The 27,915-nt window shown below is 39.5% G+C and overlaps 1 protein-coding gene across 1 annotated transcript; it reads left to right on the forward strand.

Annotated features, from left to right (window-relative positions):
- The first annotated feature begins 667 nt into the window (after positions 1 to 667).
- On the forward strand, positions 668 to 26,814 carry prss12 (serine protease 12). Its single transcript, XM_046842824.1, has 13 exons — positions 668 to 1,149; positions 6,386 to 6,524; positions 7,634 to 7,812; positions 8,168 to 8,318; positions 9,258 to 9,436; positions 9,909 to 10,050; positions 10,778 to 10,974; positions 16,174 to 16,315; positions 18,665 to 18,867; positions 19,575 to 19,653; positions 20,841 to 20,963; positions 23,358 to 23,656; positions 25,363 to 26,814. The coding sequence occupies exons 1-13, from the start codon at positions 795 to 797 to the stop codon at positions 25,665 to 25,667; spliced, it is 2,493 nt and encodes an 830-aa protein (XP_046698780.1). The 5' UTR covers positions 668 to 794; the 3' UTR covers positions 25,668 to 26,814.
- The last annotated feature ends 1,101 nt before the right edge of the window (positions 26,815 to 27,915 follow it).

The following is a 27,915-nucleotide window of genomic DNA, read 5'->3' on the forward strand; positions in this document are numbered from 1 at the left end:
GTAGCAGAAGCAGAAGTAAAAGGAGGGGGAGGAGAAAGAGGGGCATAAGTAGTAGAAGGAGGAGAAGATGACAAGCAGCAAAAGAGGTAATAGGAGGAAGATAATAAAGGATAAGAGAATTACAAGTATTAGTTACATTAGTGAACAAAATAACACTGCATTGTTCAGCGGACTGAAGGTTCTCCATGAACAGATTTGGGACCCAGAACAACCTGCATTCAGAAACACGTAGAGGATTCTATAATGTGCAGCTGCAATACGGCGGTGTCAACACCAGGTGGCAGCATTTATTCAGTAAAGACACACTGTCTAGATCTTCACTCTCACACTGTGAAGATTCTTGGAGACCACTGGAGTACAGAATATAACACTTTTATTGACCCCAGGTGGCCCTTTGTGCCGTTTGTGCAATTCGTTCAAGGAGTGAGAAAAAAAACAACAATGTTTTGTTTGTTTTTTTCCCCGAAAGCGCGCAGGTCACGCCGGTAAATAGAAAGATAGAAAGAAAAGCTCGTTTCTGCTACTATTTTTATCCTGCAGGAGTCATTGCCGCCATTTCGCTTTTTATAGAGCTTATATTAATAATCAAGGAGCGTTTCTGGGTCACGTGACTCGGGGGTGCGCACGTCAATCATTATCATCATCATCATCATTATCAGAGGGTCAGTCTGTTCACGCTCGCTTCACGCGCTTCCACGAGTGCACCCCCTCCCCCTGACACACACACACACACACACACACGCACCCGCGCGCTTCCCTCGCTGGGTTCAAAGCATGCTCGTGCCGCTCCGGTGATGGAGGCGAGCGCGCGCTCCGGTTCCTCCGCGCGCCCGAAGCTCTTCTTCCTCGCGCCCCTCTTCCTCCTCCTGCTGCTGCGCGTGCCGCCGTCCTCCCCGCTCCTGAGCCCGTTCAGCGAGTGCGCGCGGGGCCGCGGCGGCGGCGCCTCGTACCGCGGCTCGGTGGACGTCACGGAGTCTGGCGCGCGGTGCATGAACTGGACCGAGGTGAGCGACGTGACCGCACGACATCCGGGCAAAGGGCTCGGCGTGCACAACTTCTGCCGCAACCCCGACGCCAGGATCCGTCCCTGGTGCTTCTTCCGCAACGCGCGTGGACGCGTCGACTGGGGCTACTGCGACTGCAAACAAGGTAACGCGCGCGAGCACAACCGGAGACGCTCAGGAGGGGAACACGCGCGAGCGCACCGCGCTGCCTCACTTACCGGAGTTTAATTACCCAATTACGCACGTGCACCGCGCGCTTGGAGGGAACCTAGTGAACTTGCACGGTGCGCGCGATCTGATCTGATCTGATGCACTAATCCAATTGCAGGATCACTCACGCGTTTCCACCCAAAGAATCCCAGATTAACGTGTTCAAGTTTTTATTGGATGCAGATGCACGATGGGGGAAAATTCAACAATTAAGATCATAATAAACTAATAATCCGGACAAATTTAGTAATTCGGATTAACACTCAAATTCATTCTAACTGAATAATCTGAATAAACTCATTGCACAGGAAGGGTTTATTCAGCACTTGTGTCCGATCAGAAAGTCATAATTTAAATATATACAAAGTTTAACCTTTTTTTGGGACATTTTTTCAATTTTTCCAATGGGATTAAAATTTCACACAATATTATAATATTGTGATTATAATAAAATTTGAATTATCAAATTCAGATCCTGGTGCCACAATACGTTTCAAAATTCAGTCAAAAATTTAGATTTGAAATAAAAAAAACACTGAAAAAGGACACAATTTCACTCATTTGAGTTGCTCATGTGACCAAAAAAACCTTCTGATTTTGATTAACTGAATTAGACATGGACTAAGTTTGATTAGTTTATTAATTCTGAATTATTATAAACTGGAATATAAAACTATAAAACACTAATTTATGTCACGGAGTGAAACTTCAGTTCAATAATTCAACTTGAAAAACTTCACTTCAGTATTAAAGTGTTTATTGTGTGTATAAACAGTGTGTGTACAACACACACTATAAATCTGCAGTTAAAACATCTCACTCTGTAAATACTCTCAATACAAATCCACATTAGCAGTTTTTTTTTATTAATTTTATTTGGATTTAAAACCACATTTAGATGAAATCTGGAACATTACACAATCCAACACTGTGATGTGAAAGAGTTTACTGTATAGAGAATAAATAATGGATATATAGTAATTATATAAACAATTATATAGGGATTATATAAAGGGCACATAGAGATTATATATAGAGTATATAAGGATTTAGAATGAGTATATAAGGATTATATATAGATCATATAGATCATATAATTGTATAGGTTGAATTGGATTTAATTATTGGGTGTATAGGGATTATATAAAGAGTATATAGAGATTAGTATTGAGTATAATGGGATTATATAAAGAGTATATAGAGATTAGTATTGAGTATAATGGGATTATATAAAGAGTATATAGAGATTAGTATTGAGTATAATGGGATTATATAAAAAGTATATAGAGATTAGTATTGAGTATAATGGGATTATATAAAAAGTATATAGAGATTAGTATTGAGTATAATGGGATTATATAAGAGTATATAGAGATTAGTATTGAGTATAATGGGATTATATAAAAAGTATATAGAGATTAGTATTGAGTATAATGGGATTATATAAAGAGTATATAGAGATTAGTATTGAGTATATTGGGATTATATAAAGAGTATATAGAGATTAGTATTGAGTATAATGGGATTATATAAAGAGCATATAGAGATTAGTATTAAGTATAATGGGATTATATAAAGAGTATATAGAGATTAGTATTGAGTATAATGGGATTATATAAAGAGTATATAGAGATTAGTATTGAGTATATTGGGATTATATAAAAAGTATATTAGGATTATATAAAGAATACATGGGGGTATATGAAGCACTCATCGGTAAACTCTGAATTGATATTAATAAATAATAGTATGATGCAACCCAGGAACATTTTGTGCATAAAACAACTGGTGAGCTAATCAATTCCTAAACTAAATCGTCTGTATACAGAGGCAGAAGAATGTGAGGCTTATAAATGCTCAAGATCATAAAAGTTGCTTCAGGGTTTATACATTTTACATTTTTCACATCACCTCAGTGACATGCTGATTATTTTACTCCAACTCGTTGTAGCTTGTTAGTTCAGAAAGAGGCAAGTTCAGACAAGCAATCACCCAAACAACCTCAAGCCCACGAGGAAGGTATTCTACCCCTACCTCCACACACACACACACACACACACACACACACACACACACACACACACACACACACACACACACTCAGTCTCAGTACCCGGTCTACAGTACAAAAGGTCTACATTAACAGTGTAGGGCGCTCATTTACACAATAGGTTCTGCTGGATACACATCAAAATTGTATTACTTCACACACAATAGATTATAGATCAGGGGTCAATATCTCAACTAACAGTTAATGCAGAGATTCATGATGAAGTCACCCAACTCACATGAGCTGCCGTGATAGACTGAAATAAAATTCTCTCATTTAAAACCCTACCCTGCTTTTTAAAGCATGACTCTCTCTCTCTCTCTCTCTCTCTCTCTCTCTCTCTCTCTCTCTCTTAACAGCTTGCTATAAAAATTAATAACCTACACATGGGACACAAGTGGAAGTAAAATAATCTGGTGGTTCTGTTACTTTGCTGGCTAACAGCTAAATAATAGCATAATGTATAATCGCTTTTTTTACCTGTGATTTGCAGTCATATATATATATATATATATATATTTTTTTTACAGTAATCACAGTTAATACTGTATATCGTATCATTATACATGAATAATATCCATAATCTACAAATGCTTTTTCTGAATCTCCCATTCCACAATTGCTGTTATAATAACCTCCATTCTTCTGGGAAGATGTTCCACTAGACTTTGTGGAGATTTGTGCTCATTCAGAAACACAGGGGTGTTAGTAAAGTCAGGTACTGATGTAGGTGAAGTGAGGAGACCTGGGGTGCAGTCAGTGTTCACATTCATCCCGAAGGTGTTCATTAGGGTTCGAGCTCTACAGCAGGAGATCTTCCACTCCAACCCAGATAAAGCATATGTTCATGGAGCTGGCTTTGTGCACCGAGGCATTGTCATGCTGGAACAGGTTTGGGTCTCCTAGTTGTGAAGATAAAAATGTCATGCTAAATACGTCCTATAAAACTGTGTGCCTCAACAGTTTGGTGAAAGAACAACATACGGCTGGAAAAAATCAGGTGTCCCAATACTTTGGTCTATTATGTATATTAATAATTAAGCTTAAGTGAATCTGAGTGTGTTGAATGTGCTGTATTAGTTTTCCAAGACATATATATGTATTATTTTGGAATTCTCGGCTTTGTAGCAGCTCACAAGTAAAATTTGTGTGCAAGAATGTAAGTAGCTAAAAATAAATAAATAAATAAATAAATAAATAAATAAATAAATGTTTTTAGGACTTTTCTTTGGACTTTTTTTGACTGTATAGATTCTTATACTGAGTTTACAGTAGAAAGCAACAAAGCAGAAGGCGATTGTCTGTTCTGAATGTTCGACAAGACAGAAAGACATTTGAGATTTGTAAAAATTGAAGCCTGTGGGCGTGGCCTCTCAGGGGACAAACGTGGCCGAACACGATGTCTAGATTAATAGTCTGTCTAACAAAAGCGCATTGAAATGGTAATTAATGTAGTAGCTTGAATGGAAATAATGTAGTGCCAAGTAACAGTTCTGCATTCGGGACTTGTTTACTTTGAGCCGGGTTTTCACACCGTGAAAAGTAGGCCACTTTTTTTACCATCCATGATGGTGTAGTCGTCCTAAAAACATCAACCGTGACAAACGTTTTCTATACAGTACTATTCTTAAGAACTGCATATTATATTCAATATATTGACAAATGTTTTGTGGACACCGGAACATATGTGCCGTTATAATAAAGTTCATTCCTCCGGGAAGATGTTCCACTAGATTTTGGAGTGTGCTTGGCGAGATTTGTTCATCCAGGAGGGTGTTAGTAAAGTCAGGTACTGATGTAGGTGAGGTGAGGAGGCCTGGGGTGCAGTCAGCGTTCACATTCACCCCAAAGGTGTTTAACAGGGTTGAGGTCAGTGGAGGTCAAGAGATCTTCCACTCCATCTCATATGAAGCAGATCTTCATGGAGTTGCTTTGTGCACAGACACATCGTCATGCTGCAACAGGTTTGAGTCTCACAGTTCATGTGGAGAGAATTTAATGCTACAGCATCTAAAGACATCCTACTGTATAAAAAGTGTGCCTCCAACATTGTGGTAACAGTTTGGGGAAGAACCAGATACGACTGGAAAAGTCAGATGTCCCAAAACTTGTCCAAACCTAATCTGTTTATTCGGAAATATAAATTTAATATACATTATGTAATAATGTAGAAATATTATATATTTTAAATGGAAAATTTGAAATAGCAGCTCAAATAAATCTGCTTTTTTATGGTGTCAGAGAAACAAACCCCTGGGAGCATCAACCTATTTCTCCTTGTGCATTGTGTTATTTTAGTTGAGACGGAAATAAAAATTTATGAGCCTTTTCACAGATATATGGTTACACCCTGGTGACACACTGACACCCACAGAGAAAATGAAGAACATAACCATGTTCTTTAAGCCATATCCATTTTACAGTATTTATAGTGAACTGTAGGTTTTTTTGGTGTCGATGAGAGAAAAAATTTGTGATTCATATGCAAAAGTTTGTCCAAGAGCTTCACATAGACATTTATATACACATACACACACTCACACACGGAGCAGAATAATAGTTTAGTGTTATTTAATCAAATAGCAATAGTACAATAGTATAATATATATTATAGTATAATACTACAATATAGATAATAATACAGCAATTAAGGGGTCCGAGCACCATGCATTGAGGACATAGGACAATTATTACATGTGTAATTGCTGTTTTTCTTATGTGTTATAAACAGTGTGGGAATGAGAGTATCGCCTGTCATGGGTGTCAGTGGCAAAGTGGTGCTTATGGCAAGGTGGAATATTATATAATTTATCATTTATTTTATTTATTATAATTGGAATCATTTATTTCAATATTTTGTTATAAAGCATAATGAAAACGTAACACGTTACGTAATAATTAAAACGAAACGTAATACATAATTACGCAGTAATAAGTAAAACATAAACTGTCAGAAAAGCAGTTTACGATGTTCAGTTTTTTCTTGAAATTTGATAGAAATATAGAAAAATATGATTTATTTATAGTAATTGATTATTGCAGGTGCACACAGTAAAGTGTACAGGAGTGCTTATTGTGTGTGTGTGTGTGTGTGTGTGTGTGTGTGTGTGTGTGTGTGTAGGCTCTGTTCGCTTGACGGGTGGCAGGTCTAAGTTGGATGGGACAGTAGAGGTGTATATTAATGGTGCATGGGGGACGATCTGTAGCAATGACTGGGACGACAGAGACGCTCATGTGGTGTGTCGACAACTTGGGCAAGGGTAAGTATAAAGACACTCATGCACACATACACACATACACACACATAAAACCCTCACTGATCAGAGGATTAGCAGATAAAGAGAGAAAAATAATAACAAGATAAGTAAAACTAGGGGAAAATCTAATTATCCAGTTGTTACTGTTACTGTGAGTTTGGGGTTTTTACTCTAAAAAACATGCTTGTAAGCACACACTTATAAATATACAAACAAACATACTCTCGAACGTAGTTCTGTAAGCATACTCTCATTAACATACTCTCATTAACATACTCTCATTAACATACTCTCATTAACATACTCTCATTAACATACTCTCATGTATATACTTACATAAACATATAGTGACCAACGTACTTTTAAATAAACATGCTATATACATGCTAATATACATACAACCATAAACATACTACCATGAAAATACTAACAAACATACAACCATGAAGCCATACTCTTTTAGACCTAGTAATGTCATGCTGTCTCTTGAAAGGTCAGAGGTCACGTTCACACCTCCACACACACGTGTATATATCAGTTTCTTACTGAAAGCCAGAAGACCCTCAGGTCATTTATGAGCTTAATGTGCATGTGAGATTAACATTTACAAGTTGGCACACACACACACACACACACACACACACACACACACACACACACACACACACACACTAGCAAATCATTGCCCTCACTAAATAATGAATGGTGCTTTTCCAGTCAGATTGATTCAGGCTGATGAATAATAAATGTGAAATAGAAAGCAGGGGCACTCACACACTCATTACTGTCATACTTATCGCAATCTAAAAAACACAGTTCCCTTACGATATTACTTCACATTCAACTGTTCAACAGTAGTATCTATAAAGCAGCTCGTACCAGCTACTGTTTACCAACAAACAACAAAATGACACTGACATGGACGACTCCTTCTGAAAATGTCACATAAGAATCTCGTCACAGGAATTGACACTTTATAGAAACGTATGTAGTTTACGTATTTGCAACGTACAAGTCGTTGTGTATCATTCAATAATAAATGTGAGTTTTTCAGGTCAGTGTCAGAAAACAAACACGTTTAAACTTTTTTCATTCACGTCCTCTCCTTTTAGGTATAAAGCGCGAGCCCGTGTGAGCGCCCTCTCTAGGCTGCCTCTGGCTGTAGTGCACTGGAGGACGATAGGGTGCAGTGGGGACGAAGCTGACTTACTGCAGTGCCCTCGATCAGTTTGGAATGGAGGAGAGTGCCAGAACCAACAGGCTGCTGCTGTCACCTGCACTCCAGTGGAGGGTACACACACACTCATATACACATATAAACACATAAATACACCCACACACACTTGCATACACACAGACACACCTATATATCGGATTTGCCACGGAGAGCTGCAAACCATCCCCCAATCCAGATGCATAAACTTATGCACATTTGATATTTAAGTTTAATTTTCTATAAAAAAAAATGTAGGCATTTAGAGAATCCTCTTTTCCTTTTGTCATAATGTGGTGCTGCATGTACAGATAATTGTACTTTTGCATCAGCAAGGAGACGATGACATATGTTTGTGTTTGTAAATATGTATGTGTGTGTGTGTGTGTGTGTGTGTGTGTGTGTGTGTGTGTGTGTGTGTGTGTGTGTGTAGCTGCGTCATTTGTTCCAGTGCGTCTTTCCGGAGGAGCGAGTGTGTATGAAGGCCGAGTGGAAGTGTATCATGCGGGGCAGTGGGGCACAGTGTGTGATGACCAATGGGACAGTAACGATGCTGAGGTTGTGTGCAGACAGCTTGGCCTGGGGTAACACACACACACACACACACACACACACACACACACACACACACACACACACACACAGTGTTAATCAGGCCACACACGGTTGTATTTTAAACAAACTTGTGATGTAGTGAGACTCCGGGGCCTATGTGAAAGTAGCTGTGAAGGAATATGTGTGTGTGTGTGTGTGTGTGTGTGTGTTAGGAGAGAGAAGATTTGAAATATTATTTTCATGGGAAGTTTGTCTACTAAATTAAAAAAGACAGAAGTAAAATGTACAGAAATGAAGACACAGTCAGAGCCATAAGTATTTGCACCCTTCGACCAACATGAATAAGTAAGAAAATAAGAAATTCTTTCTAAAATCTTCCACTAAATCAAGACATACAGTAAAACCTTCACTTAAATGAGAACAAGAGGTTCTCATACAAATGTGTTGAGTAGTGAGAGAGAGAGAGAGAGAGAGAGAGTGAGCATGAGGCAGGGTGGAGGAAGTAAAAGTGGGCGATTTGAAGAATAGAGATTAAACAAGGACTGGAATGAAAGACTGAAAGAAGAAGGAGTGAGACAAAGAAAGGGGGAGAAAAGAGAGAAAGAGAATGAGAAAGACAGAGTGTGTGGTCTGTGTGAAAGATAGAGGGTCATTGTTTCAGCTTCTCTCAGCCTAATTGTGACCGAAGACACTAACACGAACAGGCATTACTATGGGCGGTGACGCCTGTGTGCGTTTACATTCATTATCTGTAGCACAAATGTGTGTGTGTGTGTGTGTGTGTGTGTGTGTGTTTATGTCCATCTCTATATAGAGTTCTCTATCATGATGAACATGTGTTTATGTGACCCAATGTGTGTTTATAGAATTGTGCATGTTTATCAGTATATGTGTGTGTGTGTGTGTGTGTGTGTGTGTGTGTGTGTGTGTGTGTGTGTGTATGTGTGTGTGTGTGTGCGTGTGTGAAGTGGCACGGCGAAAGCCTGGGTCGGGGCATATTTCGGCGCTGGTGTGGGACGGGTGCTGCTGGACGAAGTGAGCTGTACAGGAAATGAACTCTCTATAGAGCAGTGCCAGAAGACAGCGTGGGGAGAACACAACTGTGATCACAGCGAGGACGCCGGAGTCTCCTGCACACCGCTCACAGGTTTAAACATGAGAGATTGCAAGATTCACTGATTAGCTTCGCATCACAACACTACGGAGGCGTGTCCTGAGAGTCACATAGAATACAGATTAACATGGCAGAGGTAGAGCTGCGTCTTCCAGCTGACAGAACAGGGGGCCATGCATTAGAAGTCAGAAGGCACTTAAGTGAATTCATCATTTGTTGTCTGTCTAAACCAAAAAACTTAAAGTGAGCTGTCTGTACCATATCGAATTGCAGAGCATTTTTTCATCGCATCGTATTTCATTGAATCGCATTGTGTCGGGAAAAAAAATCTAAATCGCAATAGCGGTGGATCGTATCGCATCAGTAGCCGATTCATATGTATCTTTAATGTATCATATCGTTGACTGTGCATCAAGATGCGAATTGCATCAGTGTCAGTTACAGGACGCACATCTCTAATTGATACACAAACATACACTTACATGCCACTGTGTTTGCGTCTCAGATGGAACGGTGCGCTTGGTAGGTGGGGCTGGAGGTTTTGAGGGAAGGCTGGAGGTTCACTATCAAGGCCGCTGGGGAACGGTATGTGATGACGGCTGGATGAGCACCAACACCCAGGTCGTGTGCAGACAGCTGGGTTACAGGTAACACACACACACACACACACACACACACACACACACACACACACACACAGATCCACAGGAAATAGAATTCTAATATTTATAATACTAACAGGTGTAAAGTTTTACAGATTAATTATATAATATCTATAAACCTGGAGATATACAGTTCATACAGCATTACTATTTGTTCTATAAACATCTTACACTGTAATAACACTATTTTATGTTTATGTTTATGTATTTAAAGAAAAAAAAAAAAAAACACCCCGTCTGATACTCGATTCTGATTGGCTGATGGAAGTTTCCATCAGTTTAATCAGTGTTCTTAATGAATGCTCTGCTTCATAAATAATTATAAATTAGTCGACTCACATATTTAATATGAGAATTAAAAAAGAAGAACGTCACAACAGCTTTATCTATTTGTAGGAGTTGAAGCAGCAGCATTCTACATCTAGTAGTGCAAATTATGTAACAAAAACTAATCGTTATTTTTATCCATTTACAATTATGGCATTTGGCAGATGCCTTTACATTGGCAGACGTATAGAGCAACTTACATGTTTTCCATACGACTGAAGAGCTACAGGGTTAAGGGCCTGTGTAAAGGGCCAGCAGTTGCAGCTTGAGTTGGTTGGGATTTGATCTCATGACATTTAGACCCAAAGTCCAATTTCCAGACATCTGGAAAGATAAGTTCTGGGTGTGTGTCTGTCTGTGTGTAATGTATGTGTTCTGTTTACAGATCAGGCCAGAGTGTGAACCCGGAGCGTTTCGGCTTGCCGTCAGGGCCGATATTACTGGATGATGTGAGCTGTACAGGGAAAGAGCCGGCACTCACACACTGTGCGAAGAGAGAGTGGCTTCGACACGACTGCAAACACACCGAGGACGTGGCTTTAGTCTGCAGCACCCAGCGCATCGGACATGGAGTACCTACCAGTATGATCTTACACACCCACTCACACACACACACACACACACACACACACACACACACACACACACAGACACACACACACACACACACACACACACACAGACACTCCTTCTTGCACTTATTTCACCATATAACCACCAATTGTTAGTGCACCACTAACTGCTGCCCACATCGGCACTTTCCAGAGGAATCATTATAAAAATAATATCTATTGTTAATATGAATGTTAACAAATATACATTAATAACAAAGTTGTTATTGAATATTATGTATGTGACTTTATTACACAGCTACATGAAAGTGTTGTATTAAAATACTACATTATTCGACACTGACGGTGCAGATAAATATTATTAGCTGTAATTCTATTCCCTGGCAGAGGCTGTGATTATATTTCAGTGATAAGTATTAAATATAATTTTAGTACAAAGCTTAACAGAGGCTTTGATTTTTTATATTAGTAATAAATATAGTTATAATTTTGTACATGGCTTAACAGAGGCTTTTATCTTTTATTACAGTAATAAAAAATATTTCTAATTTTAACACATTTACAATGTTAGCTAAGCATGAGCTATCATTTATTGATGTCGTTTTTGACTTACCTTCTAATACATTGTGTCATTTCCTACAATCTCTGCAGCTCACAGTGAGGAAGAAATATGTATCATAGACATAATAAGTAAATGAGTCTGTACGTAGATTGAGCAGTGTAACGTTCACAATTGAAACCGATGGGAGCATTTTGAGTTTGTGTTTGATTGTCTTTAGAGGAAAGGAAACCCTGGCAGTCGGAGTGAGATGTTTTTTTTTTTATGACTCCAGCTGCCGATCAACTTCTTGAGCGTTATTCCCATTGCTCTCCATAAAGAGCTAATGATTTTCCCATTATCCTGCTCTTCACCATTGTTTTCCCCCTGAAGTGCAGCAGAATAGTATTGTTACATGCAGGGACCTTTAGAGTTGCTTAGCGTGACATTTTTACGGTGTCTTATCCAGTACTACTGAGACGAGGTCCTACTTGGAGTCATATTTAAAGCGAAACCACCAGAACGCCTGCAACATCATCCAGGCCATAGTTTGGTAGTGCGTCAGTGATGGTCTGAAAAGAAATATCCTTGGAGGGTCATAAAGACCTCCACGTTCTAGCCAGTACTGCTGTTAGGTATCAGGAGAAATCCTCAAAGCCTTTGTCAGACCTTACACTGGTGCTGCTCGTGGTGCATTCCAACGCCTGGCCTAATAAAGACAAAGAGTGTAGGAAGATTCTGGATAATGAGAGCATTGATCTCATTGAATGGCCCTCATACTTCCCAGAACGTGAGATTGAGAAGCTCTAGTACTTTATGCATCGGAGCATCCGAAGTCACCAAGTAACACCACAGACTGTCCAGGAGCTTGCTGATACATTGATCCAGGTCTAGGAAGAGATTCCCCATTCTCCATCTCATCAGGAGCATGTCCAGATGATGTCAAGAGTGCATGTAGATACATGGGGACCATAGACTTTGCCTACAGACTTACATTATGGTATTTTCCTGATTTTTCTCAACTGATTACACAAATATAAGTATTTGATACAATATATAACATATAATAATAATATGTATTATAATAATGAATATAAGTATATAAGTAAAGATTTTCAACTTTTTCACTTTTTCGAGATCCACTGTGTGATTTACACATTCCCTAAATGTTTTTGAGCAGTGCAGTTAATAAAAGCTTATAGCTAATTATAATACTAATTTATTTTCCATGTTCAGGAGGTATAAAACAATGCCAGTGCATCGTCAAAGGGGCTTAAACACTGGGAAAATGGCATTTATGGGTTCATAATGAGGTTCAGATGGAGTCTGGTGGTTTCTAATGCATGTACTGTGGTGATAAAACCTGATTTTATGGACATACAGGAGGCAGGAAAGCAATGAGATACAGGCCTCATGGTCACCAAACCAAAGCTTATATTTCAGTAGATACTTAGTACAGTAATCCCCCATTTATTGTTGTGGTTACGTTCCAAAGCCGTTTTCCCCAATGAGAAATCGCTTAAACACTGACAAAACCAAATTATCAATATAAAATAATGAGCAAACTTGAGCTAGCTCTGTAACGTTAGCATTAGAACAACATAACCCCCCAAAATGCTAAACCATTAAACATTATTAGAGTCCAGAAGAAGATACATTCTGCTATCGAGCTCTGACCTCAAACCCTATTGAACACCTTTAAGGTGAATTTTTCACGCTGACTACACCCCAGGCATCCTCACCTCAACCACACCAGACTTGTGGATGAATGAAATCTCACACAAAACTCCACAAAATCTAGTGGAACATCTTCCCAGGAGAGTGGAGCTTATTATAACAGCAAACTGGGACTAAATGTGGAATGGGATATTCAAAGAGCACATATGAGTCTTTTGATCAGGTGTCCTCAAACTGTTGTCTATATAGTGTAACTTGACAGACAGCTTCGCTAGCTGAAAAACCTAATCATATCTAATTACAGCTAACATTTGGGTACACAGTTTTTTTTATATAGCTGTGGTAATATTAGCTGTCTTGGACACGCAGTCCAGAGTTAGCATAGCACACGTGAGGACAGTAACATCAACCATAAATATTTAGCCTTGGGCTAATTTCTTCAGCACAAAAGATAACAAAGCTAACTTCTGTACAGTTTAATAGATGGGCTGGCTTTCTTTCTCTTTCTAACACCCTCATTGTGTATATGTAAGAGTGTGTGTGTGTGTGTGTGTGTGTGTGTGTCCTGCTGTGTTTACCCTTTCTGTAATCTTTGGCATATGGAGTTTTATTGCTTTGTGAAGAGAAAAACTAGATTTTAAAGCACCAGAAGGTCCTTGAAAAACTCTTAACACATTGATGTACTGTTTCCTGCTGTTTTGGTTTTTTTCAGACGATTTCTTTCTCTCTGTCACACACACACACACACACACACACACACACACACACACACACACACACACACACACGCTCCTTTCTTAGTATTCACCAAAAGACTCCAAACACATTTTGCCTCACGTTTTCTTTTTCTTTTTTCCCCCTCGTTACTTTGTGTTGGTGTTTAGTATTCATCTCACCAAAGACGTCCTTTTATTTTTTTAATTTACCCTAAATTTACCCCCCCACACACACACAGGCTAAAATAAATTTTCTATAAAAGTGTTTTTCTGTTCGCTGTCTATGAAAAGTAGCCATGATGAACACACCTCACCTACACACACTTTAACCCTTACGACCTCAGAACCACAGACTAACAAGGTACAGGTGCAGACAATCAGCTAACAAGAGCAAAAAAATCGTGTACTGTATACTAGTGAAGTGGTTAGCCAAAAGGGCCAAACGAGGCAAAATAAAAAGCATAATCATATTTTTACATAGAAATAAAAAAAATAAAATAAAAAAATTGTAATTTCAGTAAGCTCCAGTTTGTAATTCCAAAATAAACAAAGTTATTTTTCAATCTGGATCTACATTATTACTTAAAATAATTAAGGATTTAAATCTAGAGTGAATGTGGCCCAAAATTTTATTTGAACGCTGTTACTGATCATTGAAAACCCAAGGTGGAAAACGCAGCTCTGTAAACATGACATGTTAAGAATTCTGGCACTGACCATTCCTCGACCTCAGCTACATCATTTTCGAATTGTTCTCAACTAGCGATATGTGTTGGATGGTTTTTATTTGCCCTGCACGTGTCAAAGGTTGAAGTACTAGCGCATGTGCGTGATGTTTCCGTGTATATTTGGTCATGTGTTCTTGTTTTGGTTTCTGCCATGTCTCCACTCACGTCATGTTATTTGTTAATTCCTTCCTGCGTCTCTTTTCTCCTCAGCAGTTTCCGTTTTTGTGTCAAATTAGTCTCCACAAAAAAGTTCCTTTTGTTTGTTTGATTTCCTGTTTTTTTATCTTGTTTTTTTGGCATTTTGTTTTCCTTAGATTTTGTTGTTTCTTAGTCATCCGACCTTTTACGCATTTCCCGTTCAGGATTATTATCATTTTTTTTTTATTGGATTCCACTTGTGAAATTATTTTTCGAACAAAATAAACACAGAATTCACACATAATTTTTGTGAAGCTGCTTTGAGACAATGTCCATCGTTAAAAGCTCTATATAAATAAACTTGAAACTAGTAGCCAAATTGAAACCACCACAATCCTGATCATCAGAGGCTTACTGAAGATTTCACATGTGCAGCGATGTTCACTTAAACCTCGGAATGAACAAAAAAGGGGGTTAATAAACTTAGTATAAACTTATTATTTTAGCTTTAAGGCTTATAATAATAAATGTTTCCACGTCTTTTGGCTGAGGAGTGAACAGGAAAAGGATACCGTATTTCTCTGGCATGAGGAAATCTAATTGGCATGTGGGAATAACTGAAGGATTTTTCTTTTACTTGTTTTTTTTTATTTTTTTTTAAAGAATCAGAACGACTCTGACATCGGCCATGTGTAAGCCGATATAAGCCACCATGTGTGTGTGTGTGTGTGTGTGTGTGTGTGTGTGTGTGTGTGTTCATATTCAATGCCAAATCAGCAGCTAATTGGAAATACGTGGTTTTGCTCTGTAAAGCATGTGCGATGTCAGATAAATATGTGTGTGTGTGTGTGTGTGTGTGTGTGTGTGTGTGTGTGTGTGTGTGTGTGTGTGTGTGTGTAATTTAACGATGTATGATGTAAGGTTAATTCAACAGGACATTCATTAGACTGCTTCTGAAAAGGGGCCAAGCTGAACACTAGGGTCAGACTCTGCATATGGAGTCTATAATCTATGGTGTGTGTGTGTGTGTGTATGTGTGAGGGCCAAATATATGAGAAATAGCAGGCATTCCCTGACTAGAAACCTCACCCTCCTGCGTGACTGCCAGGTGGTTTTCCGCTGTCCCTACTGTGTTACCCCACTCTCTCTCTATTTCCCTCTCTCTGTTTCTTGCTCTTTGAATATCTTTCTTATTCACTCTCTCTCATACTTACACACATGAATATCGTATCACCGGTCCTACTTATTGGCTTATGTGCGATCTGGGTTTTATTATCTGCATTTGGTTTTCTGACTCATATTTCTGAGATCCTTTTACAATTTTTTCTCGCTGTCGCATACACATTTAGGGGGTATATTACAGGACGCATAATTGCATGTGTGTGTGTGTGTGTGTGTGATTATTGTTTCAGGTGTACCAGTTCGATTGGTGGGCGGGGAGAACGAGAGAGAAGGGCGTGTCGAGATTCTAGTGGCCGGCCAATGGGGGACGATCTGCGATGACGGATGGACAGATGAAGATGCGGAGGTGGTGTGTAGACAGCTGGGCTACAGGTAACACACGGAAAAATACCACACCAACATTACCACATTAAAACACACCCCGATGTGGATTTATGTACGTGTGAATACGGTGTAGGGAAATACTGTCAGCATTTCATATCTGTACTAAATAATTTAATATCCGTGCTAGTTAGGATCTCTCCTCGCTAATAAACAGCTCATTTGAATACAGCGACGCCCACAAAATGCCATAAAAGGTCACGTGCACAGCCAGCATGGAATACGAATTGAGCGTTAATAGGTAAAGGCTGAAGAGCATACGTGGACGTTATTTCGATTCGATTCTTTGTTTGGGAAAGTGATAGTTTACTGGATAAGATATTGGAGTCTTGATTGGAAGGTTGGTTCAAATCGCAGGGCTGCCACTGCTGGGCTTTTGAGCAACGTGCTCAGGATAGGTGAGAACGCCGAATGCCATAATTGCAAATATTTATTAGCGTATAGATTACAGCTTGGCGCCGGAAAAAATACCCCACCTACCCTTTCCTATACATGCTGCCATTCTGAATGGATTTTGGCATAAAAATTAATGGCAAATTATTAATGGCAATAAACTAAGTCATTCGTCATCATCCACAATTAGTCCCCATTTGCTGTTATAATAATCTCCATTCTTCTGGGAAGATGTTCCACTAGATTTTGTGGAGATTTGTGCTCATTCAGAAACAGGGGTGTCAGTAACGTCAGGTACTGATGTAGGTTCAATTGAGAAGGATTCTGGGATTCAGCCAGTGTGAAAAATGCATCCCAAAGGTGTACAATAGGGTTTATATCTCTATAGCAGGAGATCTTCCACTCCAACCCAAAGCATTGTCATCCTGGAACAGGTTTGGGACTCCTAGTTTAAGTGAAGGGAGTGTCATGCTACAGCATCAAAAGACATCCTCTACAATTGTGTGCCTTTTATTGTGTGCATTTGGTTCTTTAGAAGAACCAAATATGGCTGGAAAAGTCTGGTATCGCAATAGTTTTGTCCATAGACTGTAGACAGCATTTACTTAATATGAACTTTTAGTCCCACTCTGACTTTAAGAATGTCTCTCCTTCACTCACACACACTCACTCACACACAACGACACACACGTTTTAAAGGTTGAAGCATATGGAAAGCATAAGTGCAAGAGCGCCATGACATCACTGCTGATCCGCTCTGTGTGTGAGAACGGAGGATTTTTATATTGTTTTTTTTCTTTTTATAAAGATTAAAGCCAGAGATTTGGTTCTAAACCAAAGTGTTTTTATTAAACTCAGATGATTAAAATGATAAAACAGACACACACACACACACACACACACACACACACACACACACACACACACACACACACACACAAACACTATCATAATAAGATTTTACTGAATCCCCCCACACATATGTTTGTAATTTAAAACATCTCAAGCAGAGAAAGAACATGAGTGGCAACACCGTAACACACAAGCGTGCACACACACACACACACACACACACACACACACACACACACACACACACACACACACCGACCTCATGAGGAGTCAGCCAGGATATAGAAATCATAAGTATTAGGCTGGATTAAGATATTGATGCAGTTTGTGATGACACAATCCTCTCTTCTACATTGCTACAGTGGGAGTTAAGCAATGTGTGTGTGTGTGTGTGTGTGTGTGTGTATTCATCAGCCAAATTGATAACAAGCACATGTGCTCCAATGTGTTACCATCACAGCAATGTGAAAAAAAAGTCAGTCAGGAATCAGGATGTATTTCTTCTGAGAATTTATTGTTTCCTGATCACTGAGTGGAAATAAAACATCCTTCATGTCTTATTTAAAAAATAATTATTTATTACAGTCCACATCACGATGAACTCCACGATCATCTCCTCCTCCTCGGTTCAACTCGTGATTTCCAGCACTGCTTCTCGTTCTTTTGTGTTCTCCACATAACTCTGTTCTTTACGTCTTTTCACGTCATATATTGGTTTTGCTCGAGTTTCCTACTGGGTTTATCAGTGTTGGGTTGTACATTTCACATCTAGACCTTCAGTGGTGTCCTGTCTGATCAATCCACCTCTTAATACCATCATTATAACACCACGGCTATAGAAACTATCGATATCTTAGAGAAACACAGTATAACAGAGCGCTGCATCACACACAAGAATCTCATACAGTGAGAATGAATGTCATTACTAAAGTAAGAGTGGGAATTATTAGTGGGAATAACCCCTGTACCCCACACTCTTGCTAAGGTCTGGATTCAATGATCACACCTGATTTTTTTTCACCACTTATACATGATCTGTAACACATCTTATCAGGTGTAGTGCAATTTTTGATGGTTTTCATTTATCATTTGCAGTGGTGAGGCCAAAGCTCGTGTCATGGCTTATTTTGGAGAAGGAAACGGTCCGATTCACATCGATAACGTCAAGTGCACAGGAGCCGAGCGCTCTTTGGCCGACTGCATCAAGCAGCCAATTGGGAGCCACGACTGTCGTCATAGCGAAGACGCCGGAGTGATTTGTGACTACGGGCAACAGGATAACAACACCCGGGTCAAAGGTGGGGTAAAATCCAGGATTTTATAGAGATTGGACCAGATTTGGATTTTACAGCTGCTACAACACATCACTTGTAGCATTTCAACATGCAGCAAAGATTAAAACTGTTTTATGGGAATTTTATTGGATGAAATGTGAATCTTTTTACCATCTGAACAAACGCGAAAATGATTGACAGAAAGTGAAGGTGGACGGCTGGAAAATTGTGGTTTTTCCAGGAATTTTTGCCCCACTCATGCACACACACACACACACACACACATATACACACACACACACACACACACACACACACACACACACACACACACACACAAAGGATACGTGGTTAAATTTCACTAAACACTCCAATCATTCAATTACACACCAGACCAGACTGCTTTCTCTATTTTCACACCCACGTGAACATACCTACACACGAATACACCCACGTACGCGAACACACAATCGCACGCTTAATCTATGTGGAGTTTAGTTTATAGAGTCAATCTCAAATCTGTATACACACACACACACACACACACACACACACACACACACACACACACACACACACACACCAAACACACACCAAACACACACCAAACACACACCAAACACAAAGAAATGTCCATACCTGTCATTCTAAAGTGTGTGTATGCATTTATAAATTGTGTGTGTGTGTGTGTGTGTGTGTGTGTGTGTGTGTGTGTGTGTGTGTGCTTGCAGATGTCGCAAGCTCTGTGTGTGGTCTGAGGCCCGCACACACTCGGAGGAAGAGGATCATTGGTGGTCAGAACTCGCTCCGGTAAGCAGAGTGGGACAGCTCTAAACATTTCTAATAAATACACAGTGTACAGCTATAGGAGAAAAGAGGAAGGAGAGAGAGGAGAGAGAGAGAGAGAGAGAGGGAGAGAGAGATGAGAGGATTGACAAGAAGACTGAATGAGAGACAGATGGTGGAATAGGAAAAGGAGTCAGAGCAGATGTTGTCGTCCATTCAAATAAAATAGAATTCAAATAATAAATCAATTTATTACTAATTAAGGGTGATGATGATGATGATGATGATGATGATGATGATAATGATGATGGGCTGTAGTTACTATAAACAGTTTGCTGCAGTGGCTTCAGGCTGCAATTGACAAGAAAAATAGCATTCAAGAGTCCATTAGTGAACAGCTGATAATAATGATGGAAGTGTAATAAATGGACATTCAGTGTCACCCAGATGAGGACGGATTCCCTGCTGTGTCTGGTTCCTCTCAAGGTTTCTTTCTTATGAAGTCTCAGGGAATCTTTCTGGTGCTGCTGTCTGACTTATAGGGACTTAATTTATATGTATAATCTATTACTGTAAAGCTGCTGCTGCTGCTGAGGGTGACGATGATGATGATGATGATGATCATGAGGGTGATAGTGATGATGAGGGTGATGATGATGATGATAAGGGTGATGATGATCATGAGGGTGATGATGATGATGATGATCATCATGAGGGTGATTATGATGATAAGGTTGACGATGATGATGATGATCATCATCATCATGAGGGTGATGATGATGATGATGATGATCATCATGAGGGTGATGATGATGATGATCATCATGAGGGTGATGATGATGATGAGGGTGATGATGAGGTGGATGATGGTGATAATAATGATGAGGGTGATGATGATGAGGGTGATGATGATGATGGTGATGATGATGATAATGAGGGTGCCGATGATGATGATGATGAGGGTGATGATGATGATGATGATGATGATGATGATGATGATGAGGGTGGTGTTGATGATGAGGGTGATGATGAGAAGGAGGGTGATGATGATGATGAGGTTGATGATGGTGATGATAATGAGGGTGCAGATGATGATGAGGGTGATGATGATGATGATAATGATGAGGGTGATGATGATGATGATGAGGGTGATGATAGTGATGATGAGGGTGATGATAATGATGATGATGATGATGATGATGATATTGTAGGGGTGGGTGGCCGTGGCAGGTTGCAGTGCGATTGCGTGGATCTCAGTCAGATGGGAGGTTGGTGTGTGGAGCCACTCTGATCAGAAGCTGCTGGGTGCTAACATCAGCACACTGTTTCAAGAGGTACATAACATCACACACACATACACACACACACACACACACACACACACACACACACACACACACACACACACACACACGTAACTCAAATCAACATGAATTGTTAACAGACTGTAACATGAGACCGAAGTGAAAACAGAAACATAAATCCTGCAAGTTCCACAACAGTAAAGTAACTGATAAAAGATCAAAAACACATAAAGGATGAAAAGGTTCTGTTTAAGGACTTGTGTATAAAATATATGTATATAAAAAGCCTCTGCTGCAGTGTGTGTATATAAAACTCTGTGGAAGTGTAACTGTAGCTCATGATGTAAGCGTAGTTCCGCTTGACTTGCAGGCCGACCGACAGTTTACACACACACACACACACACACACACACACACACACACACACACACACACACACACACACACACAAACATGACTTCCTTTTTGATATTAAATGGGTTTCAGCTGAGAGAACTGGCAGAACAGACCAATTCATCACTGTCACTTAGACTCACGCTATTACACTTCTCTATTTCTCTCTCTCTCTCTCACTCTCTCTCTCTCTCTCTTTCAGTATCTCTAGTTCTTTTTCTGTTTCTGTATCACTCTCTGTCATTCTCTATGTATCTCTCTTAGTATATTTCTCTTTCAGCATCTCTGTCTCTCATCTATGTAATTTACTGGGATCTGCAGCTGCCACTAACGTGATCGACTAGAAGGAATTCAGGTGTTCCTAATAAAGTGGCCGTTGAAGAACGCCATGAAACTCTCAGTCGCACAATATCTTGTTGTATAAAAGGGAAACTCGCTGTGCCTTTATTTTCCTCTCCTGCGTCAGTGATCTGAAACAGGTCCTGAATTTCCACATAACTATGAGTAATGCGTTCACCCCAGACTCACCACAGGGGAGACGGTGAAGTGATCCAAGAGCCCTCACAAAATATAAGCCATGACATCAGAGCACGATTATGGCTCACACACACTCGCTCACACACACTCATACACACGCAGACACTTGCACAAACAAACGTACATTAATAGCAGTTATTACCGTGTACAACAATGTGTTTTCTATCACTGCAGGCTCTTCGAGCTGTCAGGACTAAAATAGGGTCTCTTTGGTTTGTAGAGTGTGACATTACACAGACTTGTGCACACACACACACACACACACACACACACACACACACACACACACACACACACACACACACACACACACACACACACACACACACAAATACAAACAAACAGCAGACTTATTTTTATCCCCCCAGGCCCGTTCAGTAATATTGGCCAACCGTGATGAAACTCCAGCACTGTGATCAGGACAGTAATAACAGTCTGAGAAAATTCTGTCGCTTCGCCTGCTGTTATTATTAGACGCTGGACTGAAAACTAGCGAAAAAATATAACCTGCTAACGATCAGCCAGTGATGTCACCACCAAAATCTGCCACTGCTAGGCCCTTCAGCAGGGCCCTTAACCCCAACCCCTCAGTTGTATGCTGCCCCGGTTAAGAGCGTCTGCTGGATGGTGTAAATGTACTTGCATATGCTGACGTTTTTGAACTTTCTGCTGGTCCTCAGTAAACAGATAGACATTAAATATAATGTGACCTGCCTATAGGTGTCAGTATATGGTGTGTGTGTGTGTGTGTGTCACACCTTTTTTATGATTATCTCTGAACCTCTTTATGCTAGTTTTGAGGACAGCCCAGGTTGCGATGGCACAGCGCCAGTGCCCTCTTCGGAACGCGCAGACCCTCCAAGGAATCAGGCCGTCCTGATCCTCCGCTGGCACCGCAATTAAGCGGCTCGGCATTCCAAAGGAGGCAGCATCGCTTCCGGAAAAAAAAAAGTCCTCGCGTGTTGTAAGGGGACACTGCCCCGCCTGTCTGGCAGAGGATGTTCGTTTCCGCTCTGCAGCGACACTTTTAGCTGTTAGTGACCACACACGCTGACACACTGCAGAAAGAATAAAAAGCACACACTCAGGCGTACGGATTAAATGTACAGTGTAGAGTATATTACATACATGCCAGGGATGTTAACAGGATCTCCTAGCTGCCAGCCTTTTACAGAACATTAGATTTACACAGGACACAGTGATATATGTATAGGTAAGGTGTGCGGAAATTGTGAGACACACCAACGTCTCTCTCGTTTAAGGCGACTTCCTCTGTATCTCTGCTTTCAATTCGTCTCCTGCTTTGCCTGACAGGACCTTCCTGAGAGAAGGATTGGAGTCATTTGAGTTGCATGCCAGAACAGGAGGAGTGACATGTTGACAGTTCTAATGCAGTGCTGCATAATGTATATTGTGTGTGTGTGTGTGTGTGTGTGTGTGTGTGTGTGTGTGTGTGTGTGTGTGTAAATCTCTTTCTGTCTCTTGCCCTCTCAGGTACGGGAACAGCACCAATACGTACAAAGTGCGCGTGGGCGATTATCACACCCTCGTCCCCGAAGAACACGAGGACGAATATGGTGTGGACCGAATCGTCATACATCCTCGCTATCGTCCACAGAGCAGCGATTACGACCTCGCTCTGCTGCGCCTGACGCAACGCGGAGGTCACAGGGGTCACGTTGTGGAGTGCGTGCTCCAGAGTCACGCTGTGCTTCCTGCTTGCTTGCCAGAGTGGAGGGAAAAAGCACCAAAGGACTTGACCAAGTGCTACATTACAGGCTGGGGAGACACGGGTGAGAGATACAGTGTACACACAATCACTTTTTTAACCCACTGAGCCTCCTTTTAACAATACACACAAAAACTAGGCTGAAATTAAACATATAATAAAATACTAATTTGCTTTAAGTTAATTAATATTTCTAATCATTTCAATGTCAGCTAATTCGTAAAGTAGCTTTTCCAGATAACCTGCAAAAACGTGCGTATATGTGTGCGTGAATATATACTGTATATATATACAAATTTACCCCCATCATAATGGTTTTTATGGTTTTATTAATGATCGTTTATTAGCATTTTGTATGTGCTTTTTGGAAATTCCATTCCATATTTAGACCACACTTCCCATTATAACAACCCCCACTCTTCTGGGAAGATGGATTGAATTTTGGAATGTGCTTGTGGAGATTTACATTTATGTGTTTTTTTATGTGTCTGTCTAAATAAAGACAGATGTAGAGTATTATATGGTATAAGAACCATATCAGTGAGGAGGTAATGACTGGTGTGTGTGTGTGATCATGTGTGTCCATCACTTATGCACACACTCATATATTCAAAATGGATACAGTATGAAATATCCAGACACATATTAGACCCAACAGTTGGGTTCAGGTATGTTCACTCATATTTACACACACACACACACACACACACAGATTCAGTTGTCCAGCTGCCTGGTTTAAGGAAAAATCATCTGTGCCATCACACACGTCTTCACAGTGACGTCCGTCAGTTTGTAATGGTAATGTTCTGCTGCGAATACCATCCCTGATTTATGAGCTGTTCTAAAGAAGGTCAGGGAGATCAAATTCATGGCACTCAATGTGCATTCCTTTCAATCCATTCGGATTTCTGAAAGCAAGGAAAAAAAAGAAAAACACTGTTCTGTCCGGGTGTGTCTCCATGCCCACAGAGATGCTCCACAAATTCTGTCTAAACATGTAGAATTTATATATAATTAAGTTCAGAAATACTTTAGACCTTAAAGGGGGGGAGGGGGTCGGGGGGTAACAAAGTCATAATTCGTTTGTATATGTTTCTTTAAAACAATATTGTCGTGAACGAAGACAGAAGATTAATTGGAATAATAAACTTCAAATAATAAAATTTTATAAAATTCAAACAATGTGCAATTTTGTCTGCAGACGTAAAATAGCACAAGTTCAATTTTAAAAACAAAAACGAAAGAATAAATTAATGTATTAAATGTACAAATGTGTTACAGTTTGATACGTTTTTTTTTCTCTCCTCACTCTGTTTTTTTCCACAAGGTGTGAAAACTGTGTACGGATTATCATGTTGCCTTGAATGAGTTTATAATTCAACAATTTAAAAAAGAAAAAGGAAACTCAAGAATTATTTCTCGCCCACATCTCTGTTTGAACGAGTATCGAAAAGTTCACCCTGAAATTTTCCGTTTATCTACACACTTCCCTGCTGTAAATGTTGTTGTTTTGGTGAAGTCAACTGTTCCTTGGAATTTTTCTTTTGTTGGTGTTTTTGACAAAAACTGCTACTAAAAAAAATCTGAAATATTTAGAATGAGGAAAAAAATACATAAATTTTTTAATTGTACTATGAGGACAGTATGTACATGCACCAATTTTATATATAAAAAAAATTATATATCTGCACATAATCAGTGTTCTAATATTTGTGTGTGTGTGTGTGTGTGTGTGTGTGTGTGTGTGTGTGTGTGTGTGTGTATCCTCAGGTCGTGCGTACTCTAAAACCCTGCAGCAGGCCGCCATCCAGGTCCTCGGTAAGCGGCATTGCGAGCGTCACTACGGCAATCAGCTGACCAGCCGAATGTTGTGCGCCGGCTCGGCTTTCAGCGGCCGCCATGTGGACAGTTGCCGTGGCGACAGTGGCGGCCCGTTGGTGTGCGAGAGGGGTTCTAGCTGGATAGTGTACGGCGTCACGTCCTGGGGTCACGCATGCAGGCTGCAAGATTCTCCAGGTGTGTACACCAAAGTGTCCGCCTTCATGCCCTGGATCACCAAGGTCACTAATGAGTAGGACACGAGATCATCAGCAACAACAAAAAGCACAAAAGTGTTCCAACCAGAGGGGAATTATGGATTAGAACAAGAGGACGTCTTGTGTACAGTCTATAATTCTGAAAATTTACAAGCTGTTATATTGAAAACTATGTGAAAACTTTGCTGTCTTCTATTGGTGTTAGTTGTAGCACTTGGTGTAGAGCAGGATTTTGGTTATAGGGACCACTATGAAGAGACACAGGCGGTAATTGAGCATGAAATATAATCAGTTCATGTCAACTCATGTCACACGTTGCAGTCCGATAGAGGGCTTTTTCCCGATCTCATCAGATTCACGCACTCTGCTGTCACTAAGTAACAGACATCATCTCTGTTAATGCCTCCCCGGATAGATGACATCACTCGGAGATGTGCCATGCGCTTAGAAAAGCACCAGCACAATTTAGCATCGTGCTTCAAGAGGGGAGAAATGTTCCCTGAATGAAAAATACAGTAATACATTTAAATCAACACCTTCCAGCCAATCAGATTCAAGAATTGTAGAATGGAGTGTGTAGCATGGTAGGAAAACAATTTTAACAACAAAACATTATATAAATATTACAATAAACCTTTAAAAAAAAAGTTAAATGTAACGAAAAAAAAACACACACAGGAGTAATCGGTCTGCCAATCAGCTTTCAATGACATTTAAAAACACAGATTTCTAAGACAGATTTAGAAGATCTGTCATTTTTTGGGGAAAACAATTATACAGATTTAGTGCACAAATTACTTAGAACAATGCAAGTTCCCGTTTTTTATGGTTTACTAACAAAATGTGAAGCCAAAAAATTGGATTTTGCTTATCACAATTTTGAAAAGTCCCCTGTCAGTTAAATCAGGTCCAAAACATGGGACAGTTCATTCAGATGCAGTATCAGATTGAAAACATTCACTATATGGACAGAAAGTATCGGGACACCTGACTTTTCCACTCATATGTGATTGTCTCTGGATGCAGTAGCATAAAATTCTACCTTTACTTGATCTAGAAGACAAAAACCTGTTCCAGCCTGAAAATGATCAAATGCACACACTCTATGAAGATATGCTTTACATGGCTTGGAGTGGAAGGCCTCCTGCTGTAGAGCTCTGACCTCAAATCTAGTGAACAACTTTGGGATGAATGTTTCATGCTGACTGCACCCCAGGCCTCCTCATCTCACCTACATCAGTACCTGACTTTACTAACACCCTCGTGGCTGAATGAGCACAAACCTCCACAAAATCTAGTGGAACATCTTCCGAGAAGAGTGGAGCTTATTGTAACAGATTATTATAAATGTGGAATTGGATGTTCAAAAAGCAAATCTTATAGTCAGGTGTCCACAAACGTTTGTCCATATTTGTATGTGAGGGCTGCAGATTAATAAAACTCTGAAGGCCATAATTTAGGTTGGTATTTATGGATAATTACATGCATTAAGTGTACAGTTATACGCATGTGAGATTTTCATGCTTTTAATTTTTCTTGAGGTTTTGCTGTCAAGCTAATATATAATGATATACAGTAATAAATAAATACTAATGATGTACATGCACATCTAATAGCAGTCCATCATTAATACATGAATATTCCAAGTTGAATCAAAATTATTTTATTAATGAGTTATTTACAGTATACATTAAAGGGTTTACTGTAATACCAAAGTTGCCACAAGTCTAGAATTGGTCTACATTTAATATTATTCACTTAGTAACAACTGTATCATAAATATAGTCATATACCAGTTTCTTAGTTTGAGTTTCTTACTGTAAAAATGTTGAACCTGGACTCTTGAAATTTAACCATTTTTTTAAACCCTTTGACTAGTGGTGTATTATCATATATTAGAAGTTATTAATCTGTTATTTATTATTCAGTTAATAATTAAATATTACTTTCATTAAATTCATATACATATTACAAACAAAAGATTCCCCATGTTAACATTCGCTCAAAATATCCAGGCTAATGTAATCCAATTTACTCTAATTATCCAATGTAACGATGTAAAATGATTTGCAATTTAGCATTTAAATATTGTAATTTTTATCCATGCCATGCTTATTCCTAGCAAAATTATTATTTTTTAAACAACCTTTACCACTAATAGCACTTACAGAGTAAACCATTACCTCATTTTACACTAATAAGGATGAAAACCTCACTTACGATGTTTACATGACTTTTTTTTTTAAAGCTTGACGGAACTTCTGCTTTGTATATTTCAATGTATTTA

Source organism: Silurus meridionalis, chromosome 28 (genome assembly GCF_014805685.1).
Source record: "Silurus meridionalis isolate SWU-2019-XX chromosome 28, ASM1480568v1, whole genome shotgun sequence".
In the NCBI taxonomy this organism is placed as follows: Eukaryota; Metazoa; Chordata; class Actinopteri; order Siluriformes; family Siluridae; genus Silurus; species Silurus meridionalis.

What these genes read in the sequence shown, in the direction of transcription:
- prss12 (XM_046842824.1), top strand. Translation starts at nt 795, where the DNA reads ATGGAGGCGAGCGCGCGCTCCGGTTCCTCCGCGCGCCCGAAGCTCTTC. An exon ending in CTACTGCGACTGCAAACAAG is followed by an intron (nt 1,150 to 6,385) that starts GTAACGCGCGCG and finishes GTGTGTGTGTAG; the next exon opens with GCTCTGTTCGCTTGACGGGT. An exon ending in CACCTGCACTCCAGTGGAGG is followed by an intron (nt 7,813 to 8,167) that starts GTACACACACAC and finishes GTGTGTGTGTAG; the next exon opens with CTGCGTCATTTGTTCCAGTG.